This window comes from Ruditapes philippinarum, unplaced genomic scaffold (genome assembly GCF_026571515.1).
Source record: "Ruditapes philippinarum isolate M1 unplaced genomic scaffold, ASM2657151v2 ctg363_1_1_1_1, whole genome shotgun sequence".
NCBI classification, from domain to species: domain Eukaryota; kingdom Metazoa; phylum Mollusca; class Bivalvia; order Venerida; family Veneridae; genus Ruditapes; species Ruditapes philippinarum.
Window position 1 is genome coordinate 118,848 of NW_026851633.1, and position 22,028 is coordinate 140,875.

At 30.8% G+C, this 22,028-nt stretch overlaps 2 protein-coding genes across 2 annotated transcripts; one reads left to right on the forward strand and one right to left on the reverse strand.

Moving 5' to 3' along the window:
- LOC132721431 (uncharacterized) lies at nucleotides 1–12,428 on the forward strand. Its single transcript, XM_060705774.1, has 16 exons — nucleotides 1–131; nucleotides 1,091–1,219; nucleotides 1,777–1,828; nucleotides 2,317–2,472; nucleotides 2,954–3,030; nucleotides 3,802–3,927; nucleotides 4,750–4,807; nucleotides 5,286–5,420; nucleotides 5,674–5,811; nucleotides 6,123–6,263; nucleotides 6,928–7,062; nucleotides 7,510–7,650; nucleotides 9,837–9,980; nucleotides 11,265–11,399; nucleotides 11,906–11,992; nucleotides 12,245–12,428. The coding sequence occupies exons 4-16, from the start codon at nucleotides 2,364–2,366 to the stop codon at nucleotides 12,325–12,327; spliced, it is 1,509 nt and encodes a 502-aa protein (XP_060561757.1). The 5' UTR covers nucleotides 1–131; nucleotides 1,091–1,219; nucleotides 1,777–1,828; nucleotides 2,317–2,363; the 3' UTR covers nucleotides 12,328–12,428.
- A 104-nt stretch (nucleotides 12,429–12,532) lies between these two features.
- LOC132721530 (uncharacterized) lies at nucleotides 12,533–20,989 on the reverse strand. Its single transcript, XM_060705886.1, has 8 exons — nucleotides 20,975–20,989; nucleotides 19,969–20,018; nucleotides 19,427–19,616; nucleotides 18,887–19,086; nucleotides 16,829–17,122; nucleotides 15,394–15,489; nucleotides 12,878–13,055; nucleotides 12,533–12,673 (listed from the first exon to the last, which is right to left on the reverse strand). The coding sequence occupies exons 2-8, from the start codon at nucleotides 20,015–20,017 to the stop codon at nucleotides 12,550–12,552; spliced, it is 1,131 nt and encodes a 376-aa protein (XP_060561869.1). The 5' UTR covers nucleotide 20,018; nucleotides 20,975–20,989; the 3' UTR covers nucleotides 12,533–12,549.
- Nucleotides 20,990–22,028: the final 1,039 nt, after the last annotated feature.

Sequence of the window (22,028 nt, forward strand, 5' to 3'; positions counted from 1 at the left end):
CCAAAACCAGTTATTTGTATGATATATTATGATATTTTTATTTGTATCGTTGTATTTCAGGAGCGACATTATATATATCACCAGATGAATATTGTCAGAGAACATATTCAAACAGCTCATATCTGTGCAGGGTATTACCTTTTATATCTTCTTTTAAGAAATTGATCTACTTCTATCCAATCTTGGTAAAGGGAAGATAACTCGAGAGCATTCGAAACTAAGTTTATAAGTGAGAATTGTAGACTCGGATAGATAGTCTGATATTTTTGCATATTCATAACAAACGCGCTATTTCATACTTGATCGTGTTTTGATAATATGTCAATTTGCCGAACAAAACACATATAAAATCGACAGACTCGAACCCAGGCTATTCATTAGAGATAATGGAAACGAAATTGCAAAATCTGTGCTCACGCCTCTATTAATGACTAAAGTGACATAATGCTCATTTTCTTTTCATAGTCAGTTTGGACTGAATTGACAAAAGACTGACTGTAATAATATGATTGACCAACAATTTATATTGTAGAATGTTTTGGATAAAATAATAATCTGCCTTAAATATAAAATGACTACTCTTTTTTGTAAATTGAACGTTACAGATAAATTCTGTTCGACATTTACAGAAATTTATGGAGACACTGGACTTATTTATCGTTCATTTCAAGTAAATTATAAAATTAAAAGGAATTGTCTCAAAAATGTAAACTTATTCTGACTTTCACCTGTTGACACTTTATATACCCCTGCATAGGCATAATGTCACTGTTAGTAGCTTTCAATCTTTTATTGGAATCAATGATCCCGGAGCAGAAGGAGCAGAAAAGTACAATATAACATCAATGAATGTAGAGTACATAAAACATGTAGCTAAAATGCTCATCAAAACATTGTGCTGCTTTGTTTGATATATATATAAAATCACTTTAAAACTATTGGAAGTCATGGCCTAGGCTTCCAGTGTATACATTAAACATTTAAGTAAACCTAACATTTGATAATAAGACACTGTCTTTCTCTTTTTTTATTATATTACAGCTTTTGTTTCGGTTTGACATTTTTTAGCAAAATTGATTTTACATTTTAGGATAATGACAACTATAGGACTAATTATGAAGGTATATGCTCCACCTTGTATTGTTATGATGCAATTTACATCAAGTCTTGTGTCTTCAGCATTCCACCTCAGGATTCAACACTTTGTGGCAATGGGAAGGTAAATGCAGTTAGATATTATCCAAATTCATATCTTGAGGAACGTTAGATTTTAAATCAGCCGCGATAAAATCAACATAATGCGTTTGCGACCAGCATGGATCAAGACCAGCCTTGGCATCCGCGCAGTCTGATCAGGATCCATGCTGTTCGCTTACAAACCCTATAACAAGTAGAGAAACTGATAGCGAACAGCATGGATCCTGATCAGACCGCGCGGATGCGCAGGCTGGTCTGGATCCATGCTGGTCGCAAACCCACTTTGTTGGTTTTGTCATGACACGGCTCAAGTGATGCTTGTTTTATTGAATGGATGCATTTTAAACGTAATTAAAACATGAATGTTAATTTTACGAACGGACAACCACTGTCAAACTATTGTAACTACATATGATTTTCAGTTCTTTTAACCTCTTTATTTGAGTGGCATAATTCTTATTTTAATGACAATATATAAATATAAACGGATTCTTAATTTGATTTACATAATTCTTAATATGTCTATTTTACATTAATACATTTCATTGACAACATATTGATATAGAAACACAATTTCAGTGGTGTGAAACCCAATCTTGTCAAGACAATGCAAACGCTTTGTCTTCCTCAGGTATGTCTTTATTTTTTCTAAGGATGTATCTAAGGTAATTTATTTGACATTATTGTTTCTTTTATTCTTATAGATGTTGTTGTTTGTGATTAAACTTTCATATCGTTTTAATCGATAAAATATCAGGGCATTGAATCAATCTATTATGAGGTTATTCCAATCTAACTAACTTTGTAAAAATATCATCAAGACAGTTAAGACAATTGTTTATGAAACAAATTATTGTCTATACTTATCGCTTGTTTGAACGGATTTAAATACTGCCGACAGTGACAGTTGGTAATTAATCTATACCTTCGATAAAAAGAACTTTCAAAGTCAACTTTTTCCACCAAAAGCGCAAGTTTATATTTTATGTTATGCGGTACTTATCTCAAACAGGTTTTCTTGTATTGTTCTCAAGGTTACAACACACATTTTGTGTCCTCTTTGATTTTTGATTTCGGTTTGAATTCTTTTTGGTAATTGTTTAAACTTCATTTTGATAGATTCATGTCCGTTGGGAGATACGGCAAAACAAGATGTAGCATTGAACATGAATTGTAAACAGATCGTTGCCAAGAGGCCTAGTATGTGCTATGACGATAAAGTAGGGAGACTGTGGTGTTGTGGTTCGTGTGGAGCTATTGTTAAACCAGATCCGGGTATAAAACCGGTGTTACATAAAATAATTTATAAAATACTAAATAGCAATAAATAAAAGACTAAAAGTTAAAATATCATAATTGTGTCTGTATAAGTTTCTTATTTTCACATTCAAATATTTAATATTTCTTATGTTTACACTAGGAATGAACTAAAAGTGTATCAAAGAAAGCGATAAGATATTAAGAAATTATTAAACTTCAAGCATACCGGGAAACCATCATCATTGCATCATATATCTAAAAGGAGGAAAGAACGTTCAACCATGAACTCTAAGCGTTTTGTACCGTCTTTCAATTGTAAATTTTTAGCGTCGATACTTTGTAGTAAAACTGGCTCTAAGTATTTATTTGATATAAACATACATAAAAACGTTTACTTAGCTTATAATTTGTTTTTATTCGTGTTCGACATTGCTCAAAATGATTTTCGTATAGTCAAAAAGTGTCGGAACTGTTTCAAGTTGTTTGATCTTTTCAGCTAACTTTACTGGTCCAGCAGTTAGCGCCAACCACGACTGCCAGAGCGTATATGGACCTTCGTCCTACTTTTGTCAGGTTAGTTATATTAACACCGCGTTATTAGCATACGTTAGTTTTCAAAAGAAAATGTGACATTATTATCATTTTACTAGTAAAATACAAATTATATAGATAACAATTATATAAAGTCACGTATATGAGACATAAGAAAAGTAAAAATCTATGTTGGCATATTTCAGCCACCAGAATGTCTCTTAGTTAACTGATAACTATAATATTTACAAGTTTAGTAACTAGCTATACACTTAATCATCGCGTTTATTATGTGATTAACGAGTTACGTTACAACACTTAGATCTTTACTTGACAAAGCACACAGCTGCAGTTTCAACGCGAACAACTAGTTAACTGTCGCATTGGAGTATCATAAATTTTGTGTAATTAAGAAGTTTTTCTTAAAATCAACGAGATACGTAACGCCATAACAACAAAATAACTCGATAGTTATGTATTTAACTAATTACTTGACTCATTTACCACATAATTCACGCAGTGGTTATATGGTGGTAGAAATTTGCCACCTCGGAAATCAGGGGCTTTAATTTTATATAAATCATCTATACATTACTTCAATTCACTTTTAAGTCTTTTATAGAAACCTAAAAACACATGAGTGCAATATCGCTTATTAATTGCAGTCGCAATTAAACATACATTTTAAAAATAAAAACCTATATGTGAATACATGAGTGTATACAGTGAATAAAGTACAGTAATACTCTTGATAAAAGTGTCATGATGTAATATATCCTTATCAATAAAACAGTTGAAATATTGTATCTACAGGGTACTCAGTTCTACAAAAACCAAGATTTCAGCAATGTTTGCACAAATATGTTTTGCTTCAATCCCGGAACTGGTACTTGCCAATCTATACCAGCTGTCGACGGTGTCCCCTGTGCACCTGGCAAGGTATGTGTATCTAATTAGAAGAATTAAAATATCCTTTTATCCGTGTTGCCATCTATGTTACTATATTAATGAAATGAGTTAAAAGAAATATGAACAGCGTATTGTGGGTAATGGAAGTTTATTTTTTGACGCTAGCTACATATATGTAAATAATATAATGTATATGTAGATAGGAAAATATAATAGATATTCATAAATGAAGAAGGTTAAGTTCTAGACACGGCAAACGATCTTTTACCATACTGGTATCAATTCAAGCTCTAGTGGTCTCTGTTAAATATTCCGATCATTTAGCAAGCAAGACAAGTAGACCCATTGACTTCTCGATTCCTTAGGATATTTAGATGCCTTCTAGATCCTTTGACTCTAACACCCTTTTTACATGATTTTCAACCCCTATTGTATAGACATTTTGACCCCTATATCATGTTTTTGTACTTTAAACGGCCAGTAAGATACTTCGAGAAATAAATTAAAGCAAATAGCAAATATTTTCATTTTTTTCATTACAAGATCTGACAACAATTTTAAAGCAAAAATAATTCATTTAATGTTTTGTTACATAGCACTTCTAATATATTTGTGTCACCTATGTTAATATATATATATATAAAAACTGAGATATAATTTATATCAAATTAGGTCCCATTAAAAAGTGAAAACATAATAAATGAAATACAAGTCATGATAATAATAATGATGATAATAATAATAATAATGATGTGTGCATTGTGTATTTGTATTTATTACAATTTTAAAAATTGTAATACAATATTTGTAAAATTCTTATATATAAACATTTTCGATTTTGATTATTTTAAGTGGTGTGTAGGTGCGCAATGTATTGCCTCTTCCTTGGCGCCTGTGAATCCAATGACAGGTAAAATACTTTTTAAACAAATTATCATGCATATTTATTGACATTTTACCAGAGACAAGGGGATAGAGTTGTACGGCAATATGATGTAATAAAACCATATTGACCTTGGCCAACTTTAGGATAGTATAAAGATAGTAAATAACTAGTATATCTTATCTTTCAGTGTACTTATAATGTGTTAAAATTGTGTTAAAACTGGAATCACCTTCAAATATAAGATTAGTCTGTAAAACATAAAAATCTGATACTATTTCAAAACCATGTACTTTAAAGGATTATTATGCAGATATGCATTTAATATGTAAAACATCACATACCATTGTGTTACACTTACACAAATACGCAATGCCGCTATGTTTCGTATCATAGAAAATATCTAAATTTTGAATACTTATATTTGAAAAGCTTGTGTTAAAATGATGCGATGGGCTTTGACATTCTATGACCAATTTTGTACTCAATAATTATTTCTTTTCAGAATGCTTCTATGGAAACCAGTACCAAACATTTTGTCAAACCAACGTAGTTTATCCAAATGTAGCCACATATTGTTCACAGTACGAGTCAGGATGCTGTGATATATGTGCTTCTTATAAGAACACATCATTGCCAAGTTAGTCAACATGTTCGTTGAATTGTCTAATAGGTGTTCTATAATTGCACGAGAGTTTCAAAATGTTCAGCAAATGATTATCAGATACAACTAAGAATGATATAAATAAATCAATATATTTAATAAGCAAAAGAATACGCAGAGCAACTTGTATATTTCTTTTCTTTTTTTCTCTAAAAAAGATTTACATTGTTCACTTATGATAGAAAAGTAAACGCATAAATAAATAAATATGATGACTGTTTTTGTGTAGGTGGATGTCAATATGGTGACATGCATCCGGATATTTGCTCTAAAAAAGTAAAAGACAACACCATCAAAGCGTACTGTGAATCAAACGAAGCTGATTGTTGCCAGACATGTGTAGAACTAAAAAACAAAGCGAACTCAGGTAACAAATTTACCATAAACTCAATGATAATGAAAAGTAAATGTGCACTACAATTTTAAATATCCTGCTAACATTTATATTTCTTTCTTAAATTCTGAGGCTATTTAAATACATGTTTAATATAAACTTATTTTATTAAAAGATATAGTTCACCTTAACGTTGAATCGATCGTCTCTCTTACAGATCTAATGTTGTTGTGTGTGTGTTTTTTGTTTTGTAAGTTTTAAGTTACATGCGACGTTTCTAGCTACTTGTAAAATCATATTGGTATAGTTGTAAAGAGATAAAGTTCATAAACATTTCGTTACAGCTTGTCCCTACGGTGATTTTGATGTTGGTAAGTGTAAGAAGTTGATGAATGACAGTATAGGACCAGGAAACTGCTATAGTCTAAGCAAACGAACACAATGCTGCGATACATGCACCGAGTATTACAACGCTTCTAAAACAGGTATGTTGATATATCAACAGATAAGTAATACTCAAAAACTGAATTGGTGTTTGTCAGTGGTTCCTTATTAAAATGTGTTATAGATTAAAGTCACTGTGAGTGGTCCTGTCGAATATTCTACCGTATTGTAGTGTGTATATTGTATATTTTAAAATAAATGTCATTCTTTCAAATTTACCCGAAACTGACTTGTTCTTTGACCGTTAGATGTATCATTAAGCTTTCATCTAATAACTATATTGATATTTAAGTCAGTATATCTAACTTTTGCAAAGAACATTTCCTCCGCATTGCTTAAATCATTGATTTCTGCCATGCCTGTGTTCCATTTGATATTTAACTATGCACAATAAATCAATTATCCACGTAAAACAAGGATATTTCTATGAATATCGTTAGGAACATGCATCGGTTACGTTCATCTTTTAAAAGATGTGGACGGTCTTTTTATAATTTAAGTAGCTTTTATATTTTATCATTAATATTTTTTCATTATCATTTCAATCACCATTATAATAGTCAAACTCTTAAGAATATTACTAATTCAACTCGCCAACCAAAAAAAAATGTCATTATGTCATAATGCCACTTTAGAGAGGGGAAAGTACATTGTAAACTTTTAACGCGTTAAGGGTTTATCATAAGATAACTTATTCTGATGAAGGATGCGAGTATGGGGACCACTGGAAAGATTACTGCGCAGCAAATGTAGTCCCACCAAATGTCGCTGACGTATGCAGCAGATATGCAAGTCAATGTTGCGGAATATGCAAAGAATATGAGGAAAAGGGGCATGCTGGTAAATTAAATATTGAACAGTTACTTTAATTGTTCCTATTTAAGGATGAATAATTCACACATGTTGAATTTTCACCACTGTGCTAAATCGAGGAGTTAAGACTTATCTATTATGTACAACTGTTATGTATATTTTCTTACTCGGTTTGTTTGAAAATAGTCTCATTGGTTGCTTCCCTTGTAGGACAAATTTTGTGCCGATCTATCAAGAAATTTATTTCGTTTTTAATCAAAGTAAACATTTTACCAATTTTAACAAGTGACAACCTCTACAAAATAATTAAACATTGGCCTAAGTAATATTGTTCGTCTTAAAACTCCTTTCATTGTCGGATAAAATATAAAAGTATAAAAATTATAGTGTCTTGTAGTAGCATGATGTATTTTAAGGTGAATATTACTGAAAGTAAATAAAGATTTATTTGCATATTTTGTTGCTGATAATAAGGTTGTAGATACGGTGATAGAGACCCTGTAGCATGTCAGGCTTTAATGGACAGCAATCTTGGAACAGCTAACTGTTACAATATTGTACATCAGACCCAATGTTGTGCAACTTGCGAGAAAATTAAAGATAGCACCACACCAGGTATGTTTTGTTTGATTTAAAAAGAAATATAAGAGGTAGTTATTATAGTAGAAATGCTCTTTTGAAATTTGTACAGTATTATTCTTTCAAAATTAACAATTTGCTAGTTGATAGTCGATTTTTAACCTTTCATAACACATGTAACCATAATATTAGAAATCACGCATGATAATGCAAAAGACTTTCGCGGAATTACCCTAAATAATATTTTGTCCAAAACATACTCAAAATTATTGGTTGATAGACTTATTAAATGAAAAAAATATTAATAATTAATATGATTTTCAAAGGAATAAGTCAACTTTTGACTGTATTTTTGTTCTACATGTATAATAACAAAGACTTTGTCGAGTAAGAAGAAACTCTATGTAGCTTTTCTAGATTGGGAGAAAAATGTTTGACCGTATTGATAGGGTTTTATTATGGAGAAAGTTACTGAATGAAAATATAAGTACAACATTTTTTACTGCAATGTACTGTTAAATCTTTTGTAAAATATAAAAACATGCATTCTGATCTAATTATTTCTAAGATTGGAGTAAAACAGGGAGATTGGGCAAGTAGCATATTGTGTTTATTTTTTCTCAATGATATATTAAATAATATAAATAGGAACATTCCTGGTATTGTTAACATTGACGATATACAGGTATTTTTGTTGTTATTTACAGACGACGCTGTAGTTTTCACACATGATCCAAATTCATTACAATCTATCTTGAATGATAAAGAACATTATTGCAATATGTGGAATCTGAAATTAAATGTGTCTAAAACAAAAGTTATGATTTTTTTTAAAATGGTAGACATACATCTTATGATTTCTTTTTGTATAACACTAGAATTGAAAGTGAAGAATCCTTAAAATATTTAGGTGTGTATCTTTTTAAAAATGGAAACTGGAACAGAACTCAAAGATATATTGCGCAACATGCGTCATATTCACTACATAATTTATTTATTGTATGTAACCAGTTGAAACTTCCAGTTTCCCAAATGATAAGTTTATTTGATAGTATTGTTTTACCAGCATTAAATTATGCTGCAGAAGTGTGGGGACATCACGCTGGTCCGAACATAGAAATTATACACACAAAGTTTTGTAGAAGATTGTTATGTGTGAAACAATCAACCAATGTAGATGTGTTATACATGTTATATGGTGAACTTGGTCGTACACCAATGTCCATTAATAGAAAACTAATATTGATCAAATACTGGTTAAAACTTCTTAAACTTAATGAACGAACTATATTGTATAAAATTTATATTATGTTAAAAACCGATGCCGACAATGGTGTAACTTATAGTGGTAAAAACTGGGCATACGCTGTTTAGACTATTTTAGAGCAGACTGGCTTGTTTTATATGTGGGAAAATCAGTTTACTATACATATAGATTTCAGTATAATTAAACAACGAATTTTAGACATATTCTATCAAAGTTGGAATTCCTCGATTAATAACTCGTCTAGATTATATACATATTGTTTGTTTTAACATTCATTCGAATTTGAAAACTATTTGGATTTTATCGTTGAACCGAAATTTAGGGGATCTATATCCAAATTTCGTTCATCTTCTCATAATTTGGCTATTGAACGTGGACGGCATAGAAATATTCCAAGAAATGAAAGATTTTGTAGTAATTGTAATGCCGGTCTTATAGAAAATTAGTATCATTTTGTATTAATATGTTCTAAATTCCAGGACTTAAGATCAAAATATATAAAGAGATATTATTATACGTGGCCAACTAAACAGAAATTTGTTAATCTCATATGTGCAAAATCAAAAGCAATAATTAATAATTTAGCAAAATATATATACTATGCAAACTTGCGATATAACTAGTCATCTTTAATGCAGATACATATATTATATTATTGTGCTCTTCTGTAAACCATGTATTTGTATAGAAAATTGATTGAGCTAAGGAACGTGTTGTTTTAATGCAATAAAATATTTGTAATTGTAGTTGTATTGCTATTAATGGAATAAACGGTTCTTTGATTATTGCCATACGAATACATCCTTAAATCTGTGTTTGTACCATACTTTTAAAGTTTGGTTGTTACCGGACGATACTTGCACCATGAACAAGTCCAATCTAGCCTATCTTTAATGTTTGGTAAGTGTTTGCCTGTGTATTATACTGTTAACCCACAATAAAATAACGTTTCAAGGCTGTGTCTATGGCGACAATGCGCCAAGTAGCTGTGTAACAAAGTTCAATGACTCTCGTGGTGCGGGTAATTGCTATGACTTGCAAACACAGATTGACTGCTGCAGATCATGTGCTCAGGCCAGGAATACGTCACGTCCTGCAGGTACTCGTCATTCTTTATAAAACAATATCCAGTTCATTACCAATTCTTTATAAATAGAAATTGTTACAACTTTGAAAGATATGTGTTTAAGAGATTAACGTGTCCAATTTCTTTCTTTTAAAATTTAATTTCAATCACACTACATTTAATTAAAAAATTTGAGAAAAAAATCAAGAAAATTTACTGCTAAAAAGTACATGTCAAAAAGTAAAAAGTCAAAATGAGTTTAACTGTATCACTACACACAATGTGCAATACACACATTTTAAATTTCAAACAAGGTGCACTGCATATAATATACACTTCATCCAAGTACACTGCATACAATGTACACTGAATACAATTCATATTTGACACACTGTACATTGCATACGATATACACGACATACAACATTCATTCCATTCAATGTACATTAAATTCAATACATAAAATACAATGAACTCTTCATACAACGCACGGTTCATACAATATACACTACATACAATGTACACGACATACAATGAATAAAACATACATTATAATACTGCACGTTTGTAACGTCGCTTTTCATTGGATAATCGTGACGTTTATATAGTTTTATATATACGGCTGTTGTCGATTCATGAAGAAATCTTACTTTTTTCTCTAAAAAATGATGTTTGCTGTATTATAAATTCGTTATAAAGATTGTTGACAGGTTATATGGCCGTATATAAACGGCTGTTTGCAATATAACCCTCGCCTAGCGGCTCGGGTTATATTTACAAACAGCCGTTTATATAGGGCCATATAACCTGTCAACGATATTTATAACTAATAATATACACGGCTGCTGTCAGTTTAGTAAGAAATCACATTTTCCCCTACATTTATTATAAATTCGTCATAAAGATTCCTGACATGTTATATGGCCGTATATAAATGGTTGTGTGCAATATAACAATGTATCCGGCATATAACGTGCACTACATACAATGCGGTACATAATATATTTTGTCATAATAATTTAAGAATGTTTATATATTCTCTTTAAGTCTTTCAATAATTATGATATAATATGTATAATAAAAATAGAGGGTTGAGATTGAAGAATAATTGAAAAAAAGATGTTTCGATAACTTTGCACTTTTTACAATACATTCGTAACGTTCAAACAATAATTATCACACATAGAATGATAATAATATAATACAATGATAAGCGTAGTGATAATTCAATGATGAGTATGATAACAATAATAACACTAACATAGTTTTTTATTCAGATATTATACAATGTATATATTCTATAATTATTATATATAGGATGTCAATATGGAGATAATAACCCGACGTTCTGTGAAGCTAACATTCAAGGAAAATCATCTGCATTTTTGTGCTTCTCGTATGAGGCCCAATGCTGTGAAACATGTGCTAAATACAAAGTTTCAGACAATCAAGGTAAAATGAAATGAAAATCTTGGTATAAATTGAAACAGATATTAAATGTGCATTATTACAATTATCGTTTGCCTGATCGAATAGGACTTTTCTCAAAGTGGGGAAAAACATGGAATCTCTATAATTCTTAAATTAAAATGCAACCGGTATTGTATTTCAATTTACTTTTTTTTTTGCAAGAAACCTTTAAAATGCAAATATGATATACATATATGTTCAAGGTATCAATATATGTTACTTTAGATTGCTTATAGCACAATGAATTTTAATCTAAAAGAGCTGATTCTATTTCTTATTCAAATCAAATTCAAACTGTCAATTTATCATTACTCTGCTATGAACGGTAAAAGAGTAAAACCTATCGAATTTTAACGATATTATTTATTTAGTTATTAAAATACATACTTGGCAATAACACCACAATTGATATTCATCTTCCTTTATATTTTCATTCTAAACTGATTTATAAGTTTTATTATATATTTGTTTATTTATTGGATATACAGACTGTAGGTACGGCGACAAAGATCCTATCAAGTGTCAGTTTCAAATCCCGGACGAGCCAGCTGCATTAACCAGATGCCCAACATTAGGTAATATATTTAACTTCATATCATAAATTTCAAACTTCCGTTTCATTATTTTATATATTAAAATATACATTTAACGCAGTTTTTATAATTCCGTGTTTTATTTTAGGATACTTATATGATCGCTATATAAATAATTTAAAAATAAAATCTCAAAATTAACAGATGACATCAGATTTCAGAACAAAATGCAATAAGTTTGAGACATGTCGATTTTCGGATAATGCTCTTTAATGCTTTACCTATATTTTAAAGGTTTGGACTGCTGCGAAACATGTAGTCGGCATGGTCATCCTGGACCTGGTGGAAAGATCTACAGTGACTCTTTGGTCGGATAATAATTCTATGTCTGAAAAACTACAATTTTATGCATTTGTAGAGTACTTTTTATCAAAACATTAAAAGGTTTGACAAATAAAGTATTAAAAAGGAAAGTTTACATAGACTTTACGGCTAACTTGTAGCAAATTCAAACATATTTTACGTCTTTTATTGAAAGTAAAAAACAAGAGTAATATTACTAAATCACAAGTATATATGATATATGTCTGATTGTCTCCTTAACCGATAGTCTGCACGCTTGTTGATGAGCTACAGAAGTCTTTTATTCTAGCAAAAATCACATTCAGATCTAGTAAAACCAAACTTCCGAACACAGCTGTCAAAACCAAAATACCAACATAACTGAAAAATCAAAAAAGGTTCATAAGTAAGACCGAGAAACAAATGTGGTATACACAGCAAAATAAAGTCTCTCTAAGTGAACGAACAAAAAAAAACTCCGAATAATTTATGATTCGCCTTATATTGTAAAAGAAATGCAACATTGGACAGTACTACTACATTTGCTAAACCCGATAGCGCTCCGTAAAACAAATTTTTGTTTACCCCATTCCAATCACACTTGGTCTATTGTCCTCAGCACTGGTTAGCTTGCGTTCAGCTGCACTTGTGCTTGATGTACCGATTGTTAGCTTTTTAATAAATTGTTTGGCCTTTTCCTCGCTTGTAGCGGGTTCTGGTATAGGGGGTTGTTCCTGGACAGGACAGTAGCACACATCATATACTGAAAGGAAAAGCACCAAACGTCTATTGGTTAATATTTCAATACGGGAAGATGTTTGAGTAAACAGGATAGATTCTTTTTCTAAATTTTGTATTTATATGAATTGAAATGAAAAAAAAATGTTAACAGAAAATTTGAATAGAGCAAAATGCCCATTGTTTTATTTTCAGATTAAACTTGTAATATGGCGTTGAAAATAAAGTAAATATTTGGATAAATTGTATCCGCTGATGTGTTCCTCTTTAACACTAGGTATCCTACTTCTGAAAAATATGCATAGCATATAAAATATGCACATGCATGACTGTGTAACGCACATACATAGTGTAGTGGTAACCTTCATGATTTCAGTAAGCAGTAACGGAGGAGCTTATGTCTGTGGTAGTTGAAAGCATCTTTTGTTGTTGTTCTTTTTCGGTACCCATTCAAACAAATTGATATGTATGTTTCGTCATCATCACCAACACTTTTTACCTTGATATGTGTTATCTTTATAAATCGGTTAACGGATAAACCCGAAGGCAGCCGATTTAAGTTGAACGCGTTGCTTTACTGCTGTCCGTTATATCTTTATTATTATAAACAATTGATATTCTTCTTCATTACACAATATAGAATTAATTATATCAGCCAAAAGCTTGTTTACTAAGAGTTGAATATTTAAGAGAAGTATATATTCACACAAATAGAATTAATATTTTTGTTTTACAATTACTTAATTAAAAAGCACGTATAACTTTGATGCTATCGAAACATAATTATATATAGTGTACTAAATAAGGTCCTCTCTTATAGCAGAGTGCAGAAAAGAAATCAGTGGAAGTTTCAGACACTTAAACGGTTCTAAACTATTTCTTAATGCTAAAACTACACCGGTTCAATTTACCGATTAAAAGTAATATCGGCAACGATGATAATTTGGTACAGTAATATTTAGGACAAATTTATAATCATGTTCATGATGTTCTATTTGTAGCTAATTTACGTGTCACAAATGCGGTCCCAGATCTGTTACAAATATAATTTGTCGCAAACTAATATGCATTAACGAAATTTTACTTAAAGTGCATAATCATTATATTAAATAGAGACTAATGGACATTTTGCAATTTCTTTAAAGGGATATTCAGGCAAAATCATGACAAAAATATTAAAAAGATCTTATGTACTCAAATCACGCTAAAATGACTTTTCTTGAAGTTTTAGCATGAATTTCTATATAAATTCTATTTATTTTGGGTTTGAAGCGTAAATATATCTATATATGTTGAGCAAAATTTAGACGCCAATTGAATCACCAAATAGTTTTATAACAAGTCAGGTGACTTGAACAAAGCCTTGAAGTTACAATAACAGATATTGTGGATATTGTATGATTGAAACAAGCCTAAGTCATTTATTTAACATGTTCTTTAACGTTTCCAGATTCCACTTTGACAACTATTGTGAAATCCTAGCGCTCTAACCTGACCCACGCGGGTCAAGTTAGGAAACCACCATTTTATTCTTTATATGGAGAAACGTTTTGTTCCTTTGACAGTCTAATATATTCATTTTGAGGGCATTTACAGAATAATGAATGAAAAATTCAAAACTAAGAAATGAAAATTTTGCCTGTGTCTCCCTTTAAGGTAACCATTTTACCTAAATAATTCAATGCTGAAAACTTAGTGTTCATAAAAAATGGTTAAACATACTTAATTTGCCGACTTAACAATTCACTAGTGTAAAAGGTAGACTATTTCCATCAAGCAATATGATGCTATCTTGTCAAGTTTCACCATTTTCATGTTTGAATCCAAGCTAGTGTTTTAGCCGTTGCTAGGGGTGCTTCACGCATCACCAAGAGCTATAACAATGGCCATTTATTTGTCAAATTACTTCACTTGCAATATATACGGGAGAAGTGGTTTATTTCGTCATTTTATACATTTGGTGTCGTTGTTTTTGTTGTTCTAATTGTTTTGTTTTTTGTTTTTTATTGTTGTTTTTTTAGTCCTATTTTACACCGAAATAATTTATCTATTTAACATATTTTAAAGCTCCGTCTACTAATTGTGACGGCCGTTACTGTGTTGTCTATAAGGCATCATCGACCTTTTTCAGGATAAAAATCTCCTTCAAATATTTTAAGTCGGCCATTTTGACATCGTTCCGTAGCAACTGCGTTGAAACAATATACAATGGTGAACGAGACATAGTTAGGGCATGTGCTCGCACCGACTTCCGGTGTATTGAGACAATTCAATCGCGTTATGCAATACACCCCTGACGGAGGATAAATAAGTGGAAAGTAATTGGGTTATTTATACGTGCTCCTATTATGTGTAACGTTTACCTGTATTGTTAAAAACGTATGGTGTTTCCGTGCATGAAGTGTCCGGTTCCGCGTTTTTGTCATAAAAGCTGTCGTACATATTTGTGTCGATTACTCCTGAAAATAAAAATAACACTCCATAAAATGGCCGGGACATATAGAGTTACCCAGTTCCGTCATTCTTTCATAATAAGTTTCCGTTCATTATCTTGGCAACAGTAGTACACATTCAACTCGAATTTGAAACATGGATACACCATAGGAATATGCAGATCAAGTTCGAATTTGCAAATGGTCCGATGTCTTTTGACAGAGTTATGCCCCTTGAGAAATTTTCAGTTTCTGTTCATTATCTTCCCGACAGTTGTACACATTCAACTCAAATTTGTCATATGGATACGTTAAAAGAATGGTTCAGTTCAAGTTATAATACGGTCATGTCATGAATTGATGATTTTTGGCAGATTTATGCCCCTTTAACTTTGAAAAAAAAATCAGTTTCGATTCATTATCTCCCTAACAGTTTTACATTTAGCTAAGATTTAACATATGAATATGTCATAAGAATACACAGGTCAAGTTAAAACTTGGTCAGGGTTTGATGATTTTTGACAGTTACCCCTTTTGAAATTTTGAGTTTCCGTTCATCATCTCCCAAACATTTGTACACATATAACTCAAATATGACATATAGATACTGCATAGGAATAAGAAAGTCAAGTTTAAATGTGGTCATGGTTCGATGATTTTGGACAAAGTTATTCCTCATGAACTTTTGAAAAAATGAAATTTTCAGTTTCTGCTCTTACTTATGTAGAAATGAATGTATAAGGTTTAAATCGCATGTGCGGGTATTTAACTAGAAAATATAAGTCAAGTACGAATTTGGTTTTTGTCCGATGATATTTGACAGAGTTTTCCTGCATAGACTTCTTAGAAAAAAATAAAAATATTCAGTTGCTGCTCTAACTTTTGTAGGAAATGTATGACCAGACTTGCATTGTAAATCTTGGTTTTTACCAGAAAATACAAGGAAGGTTCTTGTTGGTCATGGTCAGATGTTTTTGACAGACAGTTATCCCCTTTGAGCTTGGAAAAGATTTAAAAAATCATAATTTCTTATCATTATTTGCAATATGCAATTTGCAAATGGTTAACCCTGAATAGTTTAAGGGCCGCCTTAAACTTTGTATATAAATGGTTTGTATTAACATTGACTGGTTTAAGGGCCTTGAACTAAGAATGAAAAAATGGTTTGTGCAAAATTGGAACTAAATATCATAAAATTTGAAAATTTGGCTGCATGCGGGGGCAATCGTGTCGTTAGGACATATTTCTAGCTCTGTGTTTATCTTAAAAATACCTAACACGTTTCTATTTATTACAAATAATTTTTAACCGTTTGAAAAAAATACGTTTGTAAAATCTTTTCGCAATAAAATAGAACACAACAAACCTTCAAAGCACCGACGGACATAAAATGTTGATTTCAGTTCACCATAGTCCCTGTTTTCTGGGTAAAGGTAATCAGATGAGGCTGTTGGCGTGTTATTAACATGAAGCGTACACAGTGGCACGGCAGGATAGAACGTGAAACCCCAGCATTCAGTGCCGGTATTTATATCATAAAGGTTGCGACATTCCAGAGCGCAGTCTTCTGCTTTGATATTGGGATCGTTTATTGGTACAGACGTAGCAGCCTCAAACCATTTCGTCGTCATTTCGTAAAAAGGTTGAAACCAGCAGTCACCTAATTTAACATTTAACTTTCTTCTTTATTTAGCTTAAACATAAATATTACAGAAAAAGCGAAGGGTGTTAACAAAGTAAAAAGTACAAAGTAAACATTCATATTCAAAACGATACGTTTTATTGCTTAATGCAAGACTGTATTTGGAACTTATTGATTTTCACATGCACTTAATAAAACGAATGTCATATTGGCCGATAAATAGTGTTTTATGAAAGTTTTTGTATTGGTAAACTATTTCTGTTCAGTCTCGAATTCATAAAATAAAATTCGATCTGATTCCTGAAACAAACCAGTTCTGTTATACCAGACAATACTGCTGTGACCTACGTGGGAAGCAACATGCACATGGTTCACTATGTATAAGGATAATACATATAACTCGTCATCGGTTTAACCGTTGTCAATTAATGTTTTACAACTATTATTGAATATAAATATCATTTAATTAAGACTATGACGGGCGCAACATGTGGCAATGTGAAACACTGTTTGAATCTTTTTTAATTTTTTTATGTACTCATCGTTATTAACGCAATTACTCTTGTACTCGAATGCAATGTTGTGGGAAAACGTTAGGTACTATCATACATGGAAATAAATTATACCGTAAAGCGTGCTTTGAAGCTAATTAAATTTGAACAGGATTTTAAAATAATAATGTTTTAAAGTGAATTTCCTCATTAAAAATCGATTTGAAACAGTTCAAAATATACCTGTAGATAAATAAGTGAAGGACTTTATCAGTGAACAGTCATGAGTTCATGTAACAAAGGGTGAATGGGGCAACATCATGGTAGGAGAAAACTAAAACATTGCGACTATTAAAATATAAAACCGATCGTTTGAAAGTAGAAAAGTAATAGGTTTGTCCCGCAGGTATATCCATACACGTAATTGCGAAAAAAAAACTCAATTTAAAGTACAAAACACACATAAAATCTTTAAAAAAGCAATTGACAAAAATAAAGAGGAAATCGTTCAGATCAGGGCAACATGTATTTATATAATTTACTTTGGTTAATTCCCAATTCCCAGTTGAATTATTGATGCAATATTATAAATATATACAAATGGTTGGCTCTTCGCTGAACAAACCATTTTAAAAGTACAGTTTGTTGATTATTGATGATGCTTTTTAAAACATACACAAGATGTTATTTGTAACGAAAAGACTTCTTAGTGTATGATTGTTTACGGTTTAAATTGGAATAAGTGTTACGATACACGATTCAACATGTTAAAAGTAATTTAAACGTATTAGAATGGATCCGAAACGATTTAAGCGATATCATGCATTTCGTCATAGAGTTGGACTGAATAAGCTACACAATATACATGTATATAGAAATAAATATTGACTATTATAATGGCCATTTACTTTATAATTGATAACGAAACATGTTTAGGATAAGATATAACAACTGGTTAAAATATAAAAATTTTGCCCAACTCAATTTATCAAATGACGTTCGCAATACATTTCGAATGAATTTTATAAAACTTATGTGAGTCATGGGCTATTGACTATTCACACGAACATATAAAATTTAAAGCAATTATGGCAAGATCTAAGGTTTATGTAATGTTTTATATGTTTAGTTAGAATGGAATTGAATAATAGACATGAAAATTGTTACAAAGAATAATGCAGAACCGAACCGGTCATATTGAAATAATATATATAATCGAAAAGCCCAGGTATCCCGCATTGCACTTCTATTATGAAGGAATAATTTATAATCGGATCAAACGAAAAGATACCTTCAAATCTTTCACAAATGAAGATATGCTCCTCGTCACAAGGAGCAGAACTTATAATGGAGTTTGGCTGATATGTTGAGCATTTTTTTACGGATGTACCTGGCACAGTCAAAGAGTATGGTTCACAGTCTTGGTATGTCCAGGTAGTGTTCCAAAAAGGCTTATGTAATGGTGACCACATACCAGAAGAAGATGCAAATCTGAAATATTTAACAAGCTGTTTCTATAAATTCTGTTAAAATTTCAAACTAGTGTTCCTCTCGATTATCACTGATGACTTTGTGAATTTCACATGGACTCTATTACAACACTTTCAAAAATGCTCAAAACGACAAAATTACTTTATAAAATTAGTAAACCGAGTTCATATTATGGAAAAAAAACAAAAGTTAGAAATTGCCGCCAATAAATATTTTTACATTGTCAAAAGAGATGTATTATTTTAAATAAACTTTGATTAAGTATGTACAAAACATAAGTACATGTACCAGTATTGAACAAAAAACATAAAAAATTTCCTTCTATGTTTGTTAAACTTACTCATTCATAACACGATTTCCCCATTCCATTCTATCAAGATAACTAATTTCCTCATAATGTTTTGCGCTCTTTATTTTTAAAAGTTGGCTTTGTTTACTTTCACATATGGCCTTGGCTTCGTTCCATGTTTTTTTCGCAGAATATAACGTGTAAATCTTTCTTCTTGACAACCCCTCACTGTAATCAGCCACTCGAAAACACCAAAAGTAAGTATATAAATTAGTAGTTCAACATTAAACATGACTTTATCTTAAGAGAGGGCAGTGTTGCAAACATGTCCATTTGGTTCATTCATGACAATAAAAGCTTTGGCCCTTTTTTAAACGTTATTCCAATTGGTATTATTCTTTATACAGATAATGTTTTGTTGTTGTTATTGTTGTTGTTTTATTTTGCCTTTTTAGCCTGTGATTCAAAGGTTTCTGCATATGCATATATGATTTTAATAGAGACATAATGTAGCTATGTGATTTATAAATTTGTATTATGATATACCATTTGAAAGTAGCTACAACTAACTAGAACAAAATGTAAGTACTTACATGTTAGGAAAGCGAGAAAAATTGAGAGAATCTTCGCCATTATTTCCATTCTTTAATAAATAAAACGATTAAACTAATTCTGTTCTTGAAATGTAACAGACGAGTAAGATATAGAAAAGTATTAGAACACAATGAAACTTTTAATTATTTTATCAATTTTAACATTATTGGTTTTCAATGCACTTACAATTATCAACAAAAAAGTGTCGATATGCTTATTTTCATAATTTTCTTACTTTTTGACTTTACAATTGATGATTGTATGTTGAAAGCCTATGCTTTTTATGTACTTTAACTTTATATTTAACAAGCTGAAATGACTTCATAAACATTTTAAAATATATTTTACCTTTATTTAAAGTGAATAATTATGTTATTCGTCATAACTAGATATAATAGCTTATTCTAATTTTCCTAGAATCTTCTAATAGCTTGCAAACAGAAGCTGCAGTAAGCAGTGAGTGAATTGTTAGAAATACACAGTCTACTGAATCAGTGGGTGAATCATTGATTTAGATTTTAAATTATTTTATTATCATTTTGAATTATTATTTTAAACAAACTCGAGTTCGCTTCTTTAATTACCAAATACCATCGTCATATGAATAAACCGTTTGTGAAAACAGCAATGCTTGTTTTTATGCTTTTATTAAAGGGAAGTAAAATATTTAATTCCTATCACTATTTTACAGATTTGGTTATAACGAATTTTCCTAATGCGTACTATTACATATTTGGATAAAACTTTTTTAAATCATTGACTGTATCATTTCCGATTCCTCGTATTTCAAGTTCATCATATCAAACACACGAATAAACAACACACATGAATATAACATTTCTAACGCGCTTTTCTTCATTAAAAATATCAATATTAAATAAAGGTAAATTTAATTTAAATTGAACTGCTTAAAAATATCAATAGTCAATAAAAAATATTTTTTATTTTGAAATAAATAAAATGTTTTTAAACTAAGTATATAGATTATCCAAATATCAAACACACATTCTGTATCCGTTCATGGCCTAAGCAATAATAATTATTTAAAATTTAGATATATTCGTTTCACATAAATTTAATTAAAATCAATACATGAAAGCAATATGTTCAATTATTATTATATGCAAGAAAGAAAACGATATTCATGCAACCAATTATTTTTATTTTTAACAATATTTCGCCTTTCTCAAGCAGGACCTTATAGATTTTAGCCATATTCGTTTCGTGACAGACAAAGGAAGTAATTATTATCTTTAATGAATGAATTTCAAAGACATTCTATAGTAATATGGATTATCAGAATTGCTAACAATATCACAGAGACTGCTTCGGCTTTATTTTAAGATCGATCGTATATATAGATAGATTCCTTAACAACGACAAACCTCATGTTTACAAAGGGATTAAGAAATTCATGCTATGCATTCTCTATGATACATAAAGGTCCTTAGTCTATTACTTAATATTGCTTTCATTGCAAATAATTACATTTTTCTTCTTTCGAAAAGGCAAACATGTTTTTACACTCTAAATAATTGATTTACAACATGCTTGACGATTATTACCTAAGGACAATAATGCTAAATGTGAAGTAATTTGGTAAAAACGTAGCGAAACGTAAACAAAGTAGTTTATCGAGTTCCAAACAAAATACAAAATCACTTATAATGTACTATATTCCAAAATGCAAGAGATGGTTAATGAGTTACTCTTTGGAACCTGTTTTGTTTTGTTTTGTTTGTTTGTTTGTTTGTTTGTTTCATTTTACGCTTTTTCCCAACAGTATTTCAGTCATATAGGCGGGTAATTTCCTAACCATCGTTCCTGGAGAGTGACACCAGTACTAGACTACCTTCCTCCGCGCTAAACTACCAAAGCATCTCCCGGGGATCAAACCCACGCCATAGAGGTAACTGGAGTAGAAGTCATCGACTCTAACCCCTCGACCACGGAGGCGGGTTTTTCTTTTTGGAACCCGTAGCAGGGAACCAAAATTTAAAAAAAAGTTTCTGAAAAATAAAAGTAATTTCATTTTTGGACTTGATTGGCATTTGACTGT

Bases quoted from the DNA above. Each gene is read 5' to 3' on its own strand.
- LOC132721431 (XM_060705774.1), top strand. From the start codon at position 2,364: ATGAATTGTAAACAGATCGTTGCCAAGAGGCCTAGTATGTGCTATGAC. The intron at 3,928-4,749 runs GTATGTGTATCT...GATTATTTTAAG, and splicing joins TCCCCTGTGCACCTGGCAAG to TGGTGTGTAGGTGCGCAATG. The intron at 4,808-5,285 runs GTAAAATACTTT...ATTTCTTTTCAG, and splicing joins GCCTGTGAATCCAATGACAG to AATGCTTCTATGGAAACCAG.
- LOC132721530 (XM_060705886.1), bottom strand. From the start codon at position 20,017: ATGGAAATAATGGCGAAGATTCTCTCAATTTTTCTCGCTTTCCTAACA. The intron at 15,490-16,828 runs GTTTGTTGTGTT...TTTTATTTTCAG, and splicing joins TGTCCGTCGGTGCTTTGAAG to GAGTAATCGACACAAATATG. The intron at 12,674-12,877 runs GTAAACAAAAAT...TTGATTTTTCAG, and splicing joins CCAAGTGTGATTGGAATGGG to TTATGTTGGTATTTTGGTTT.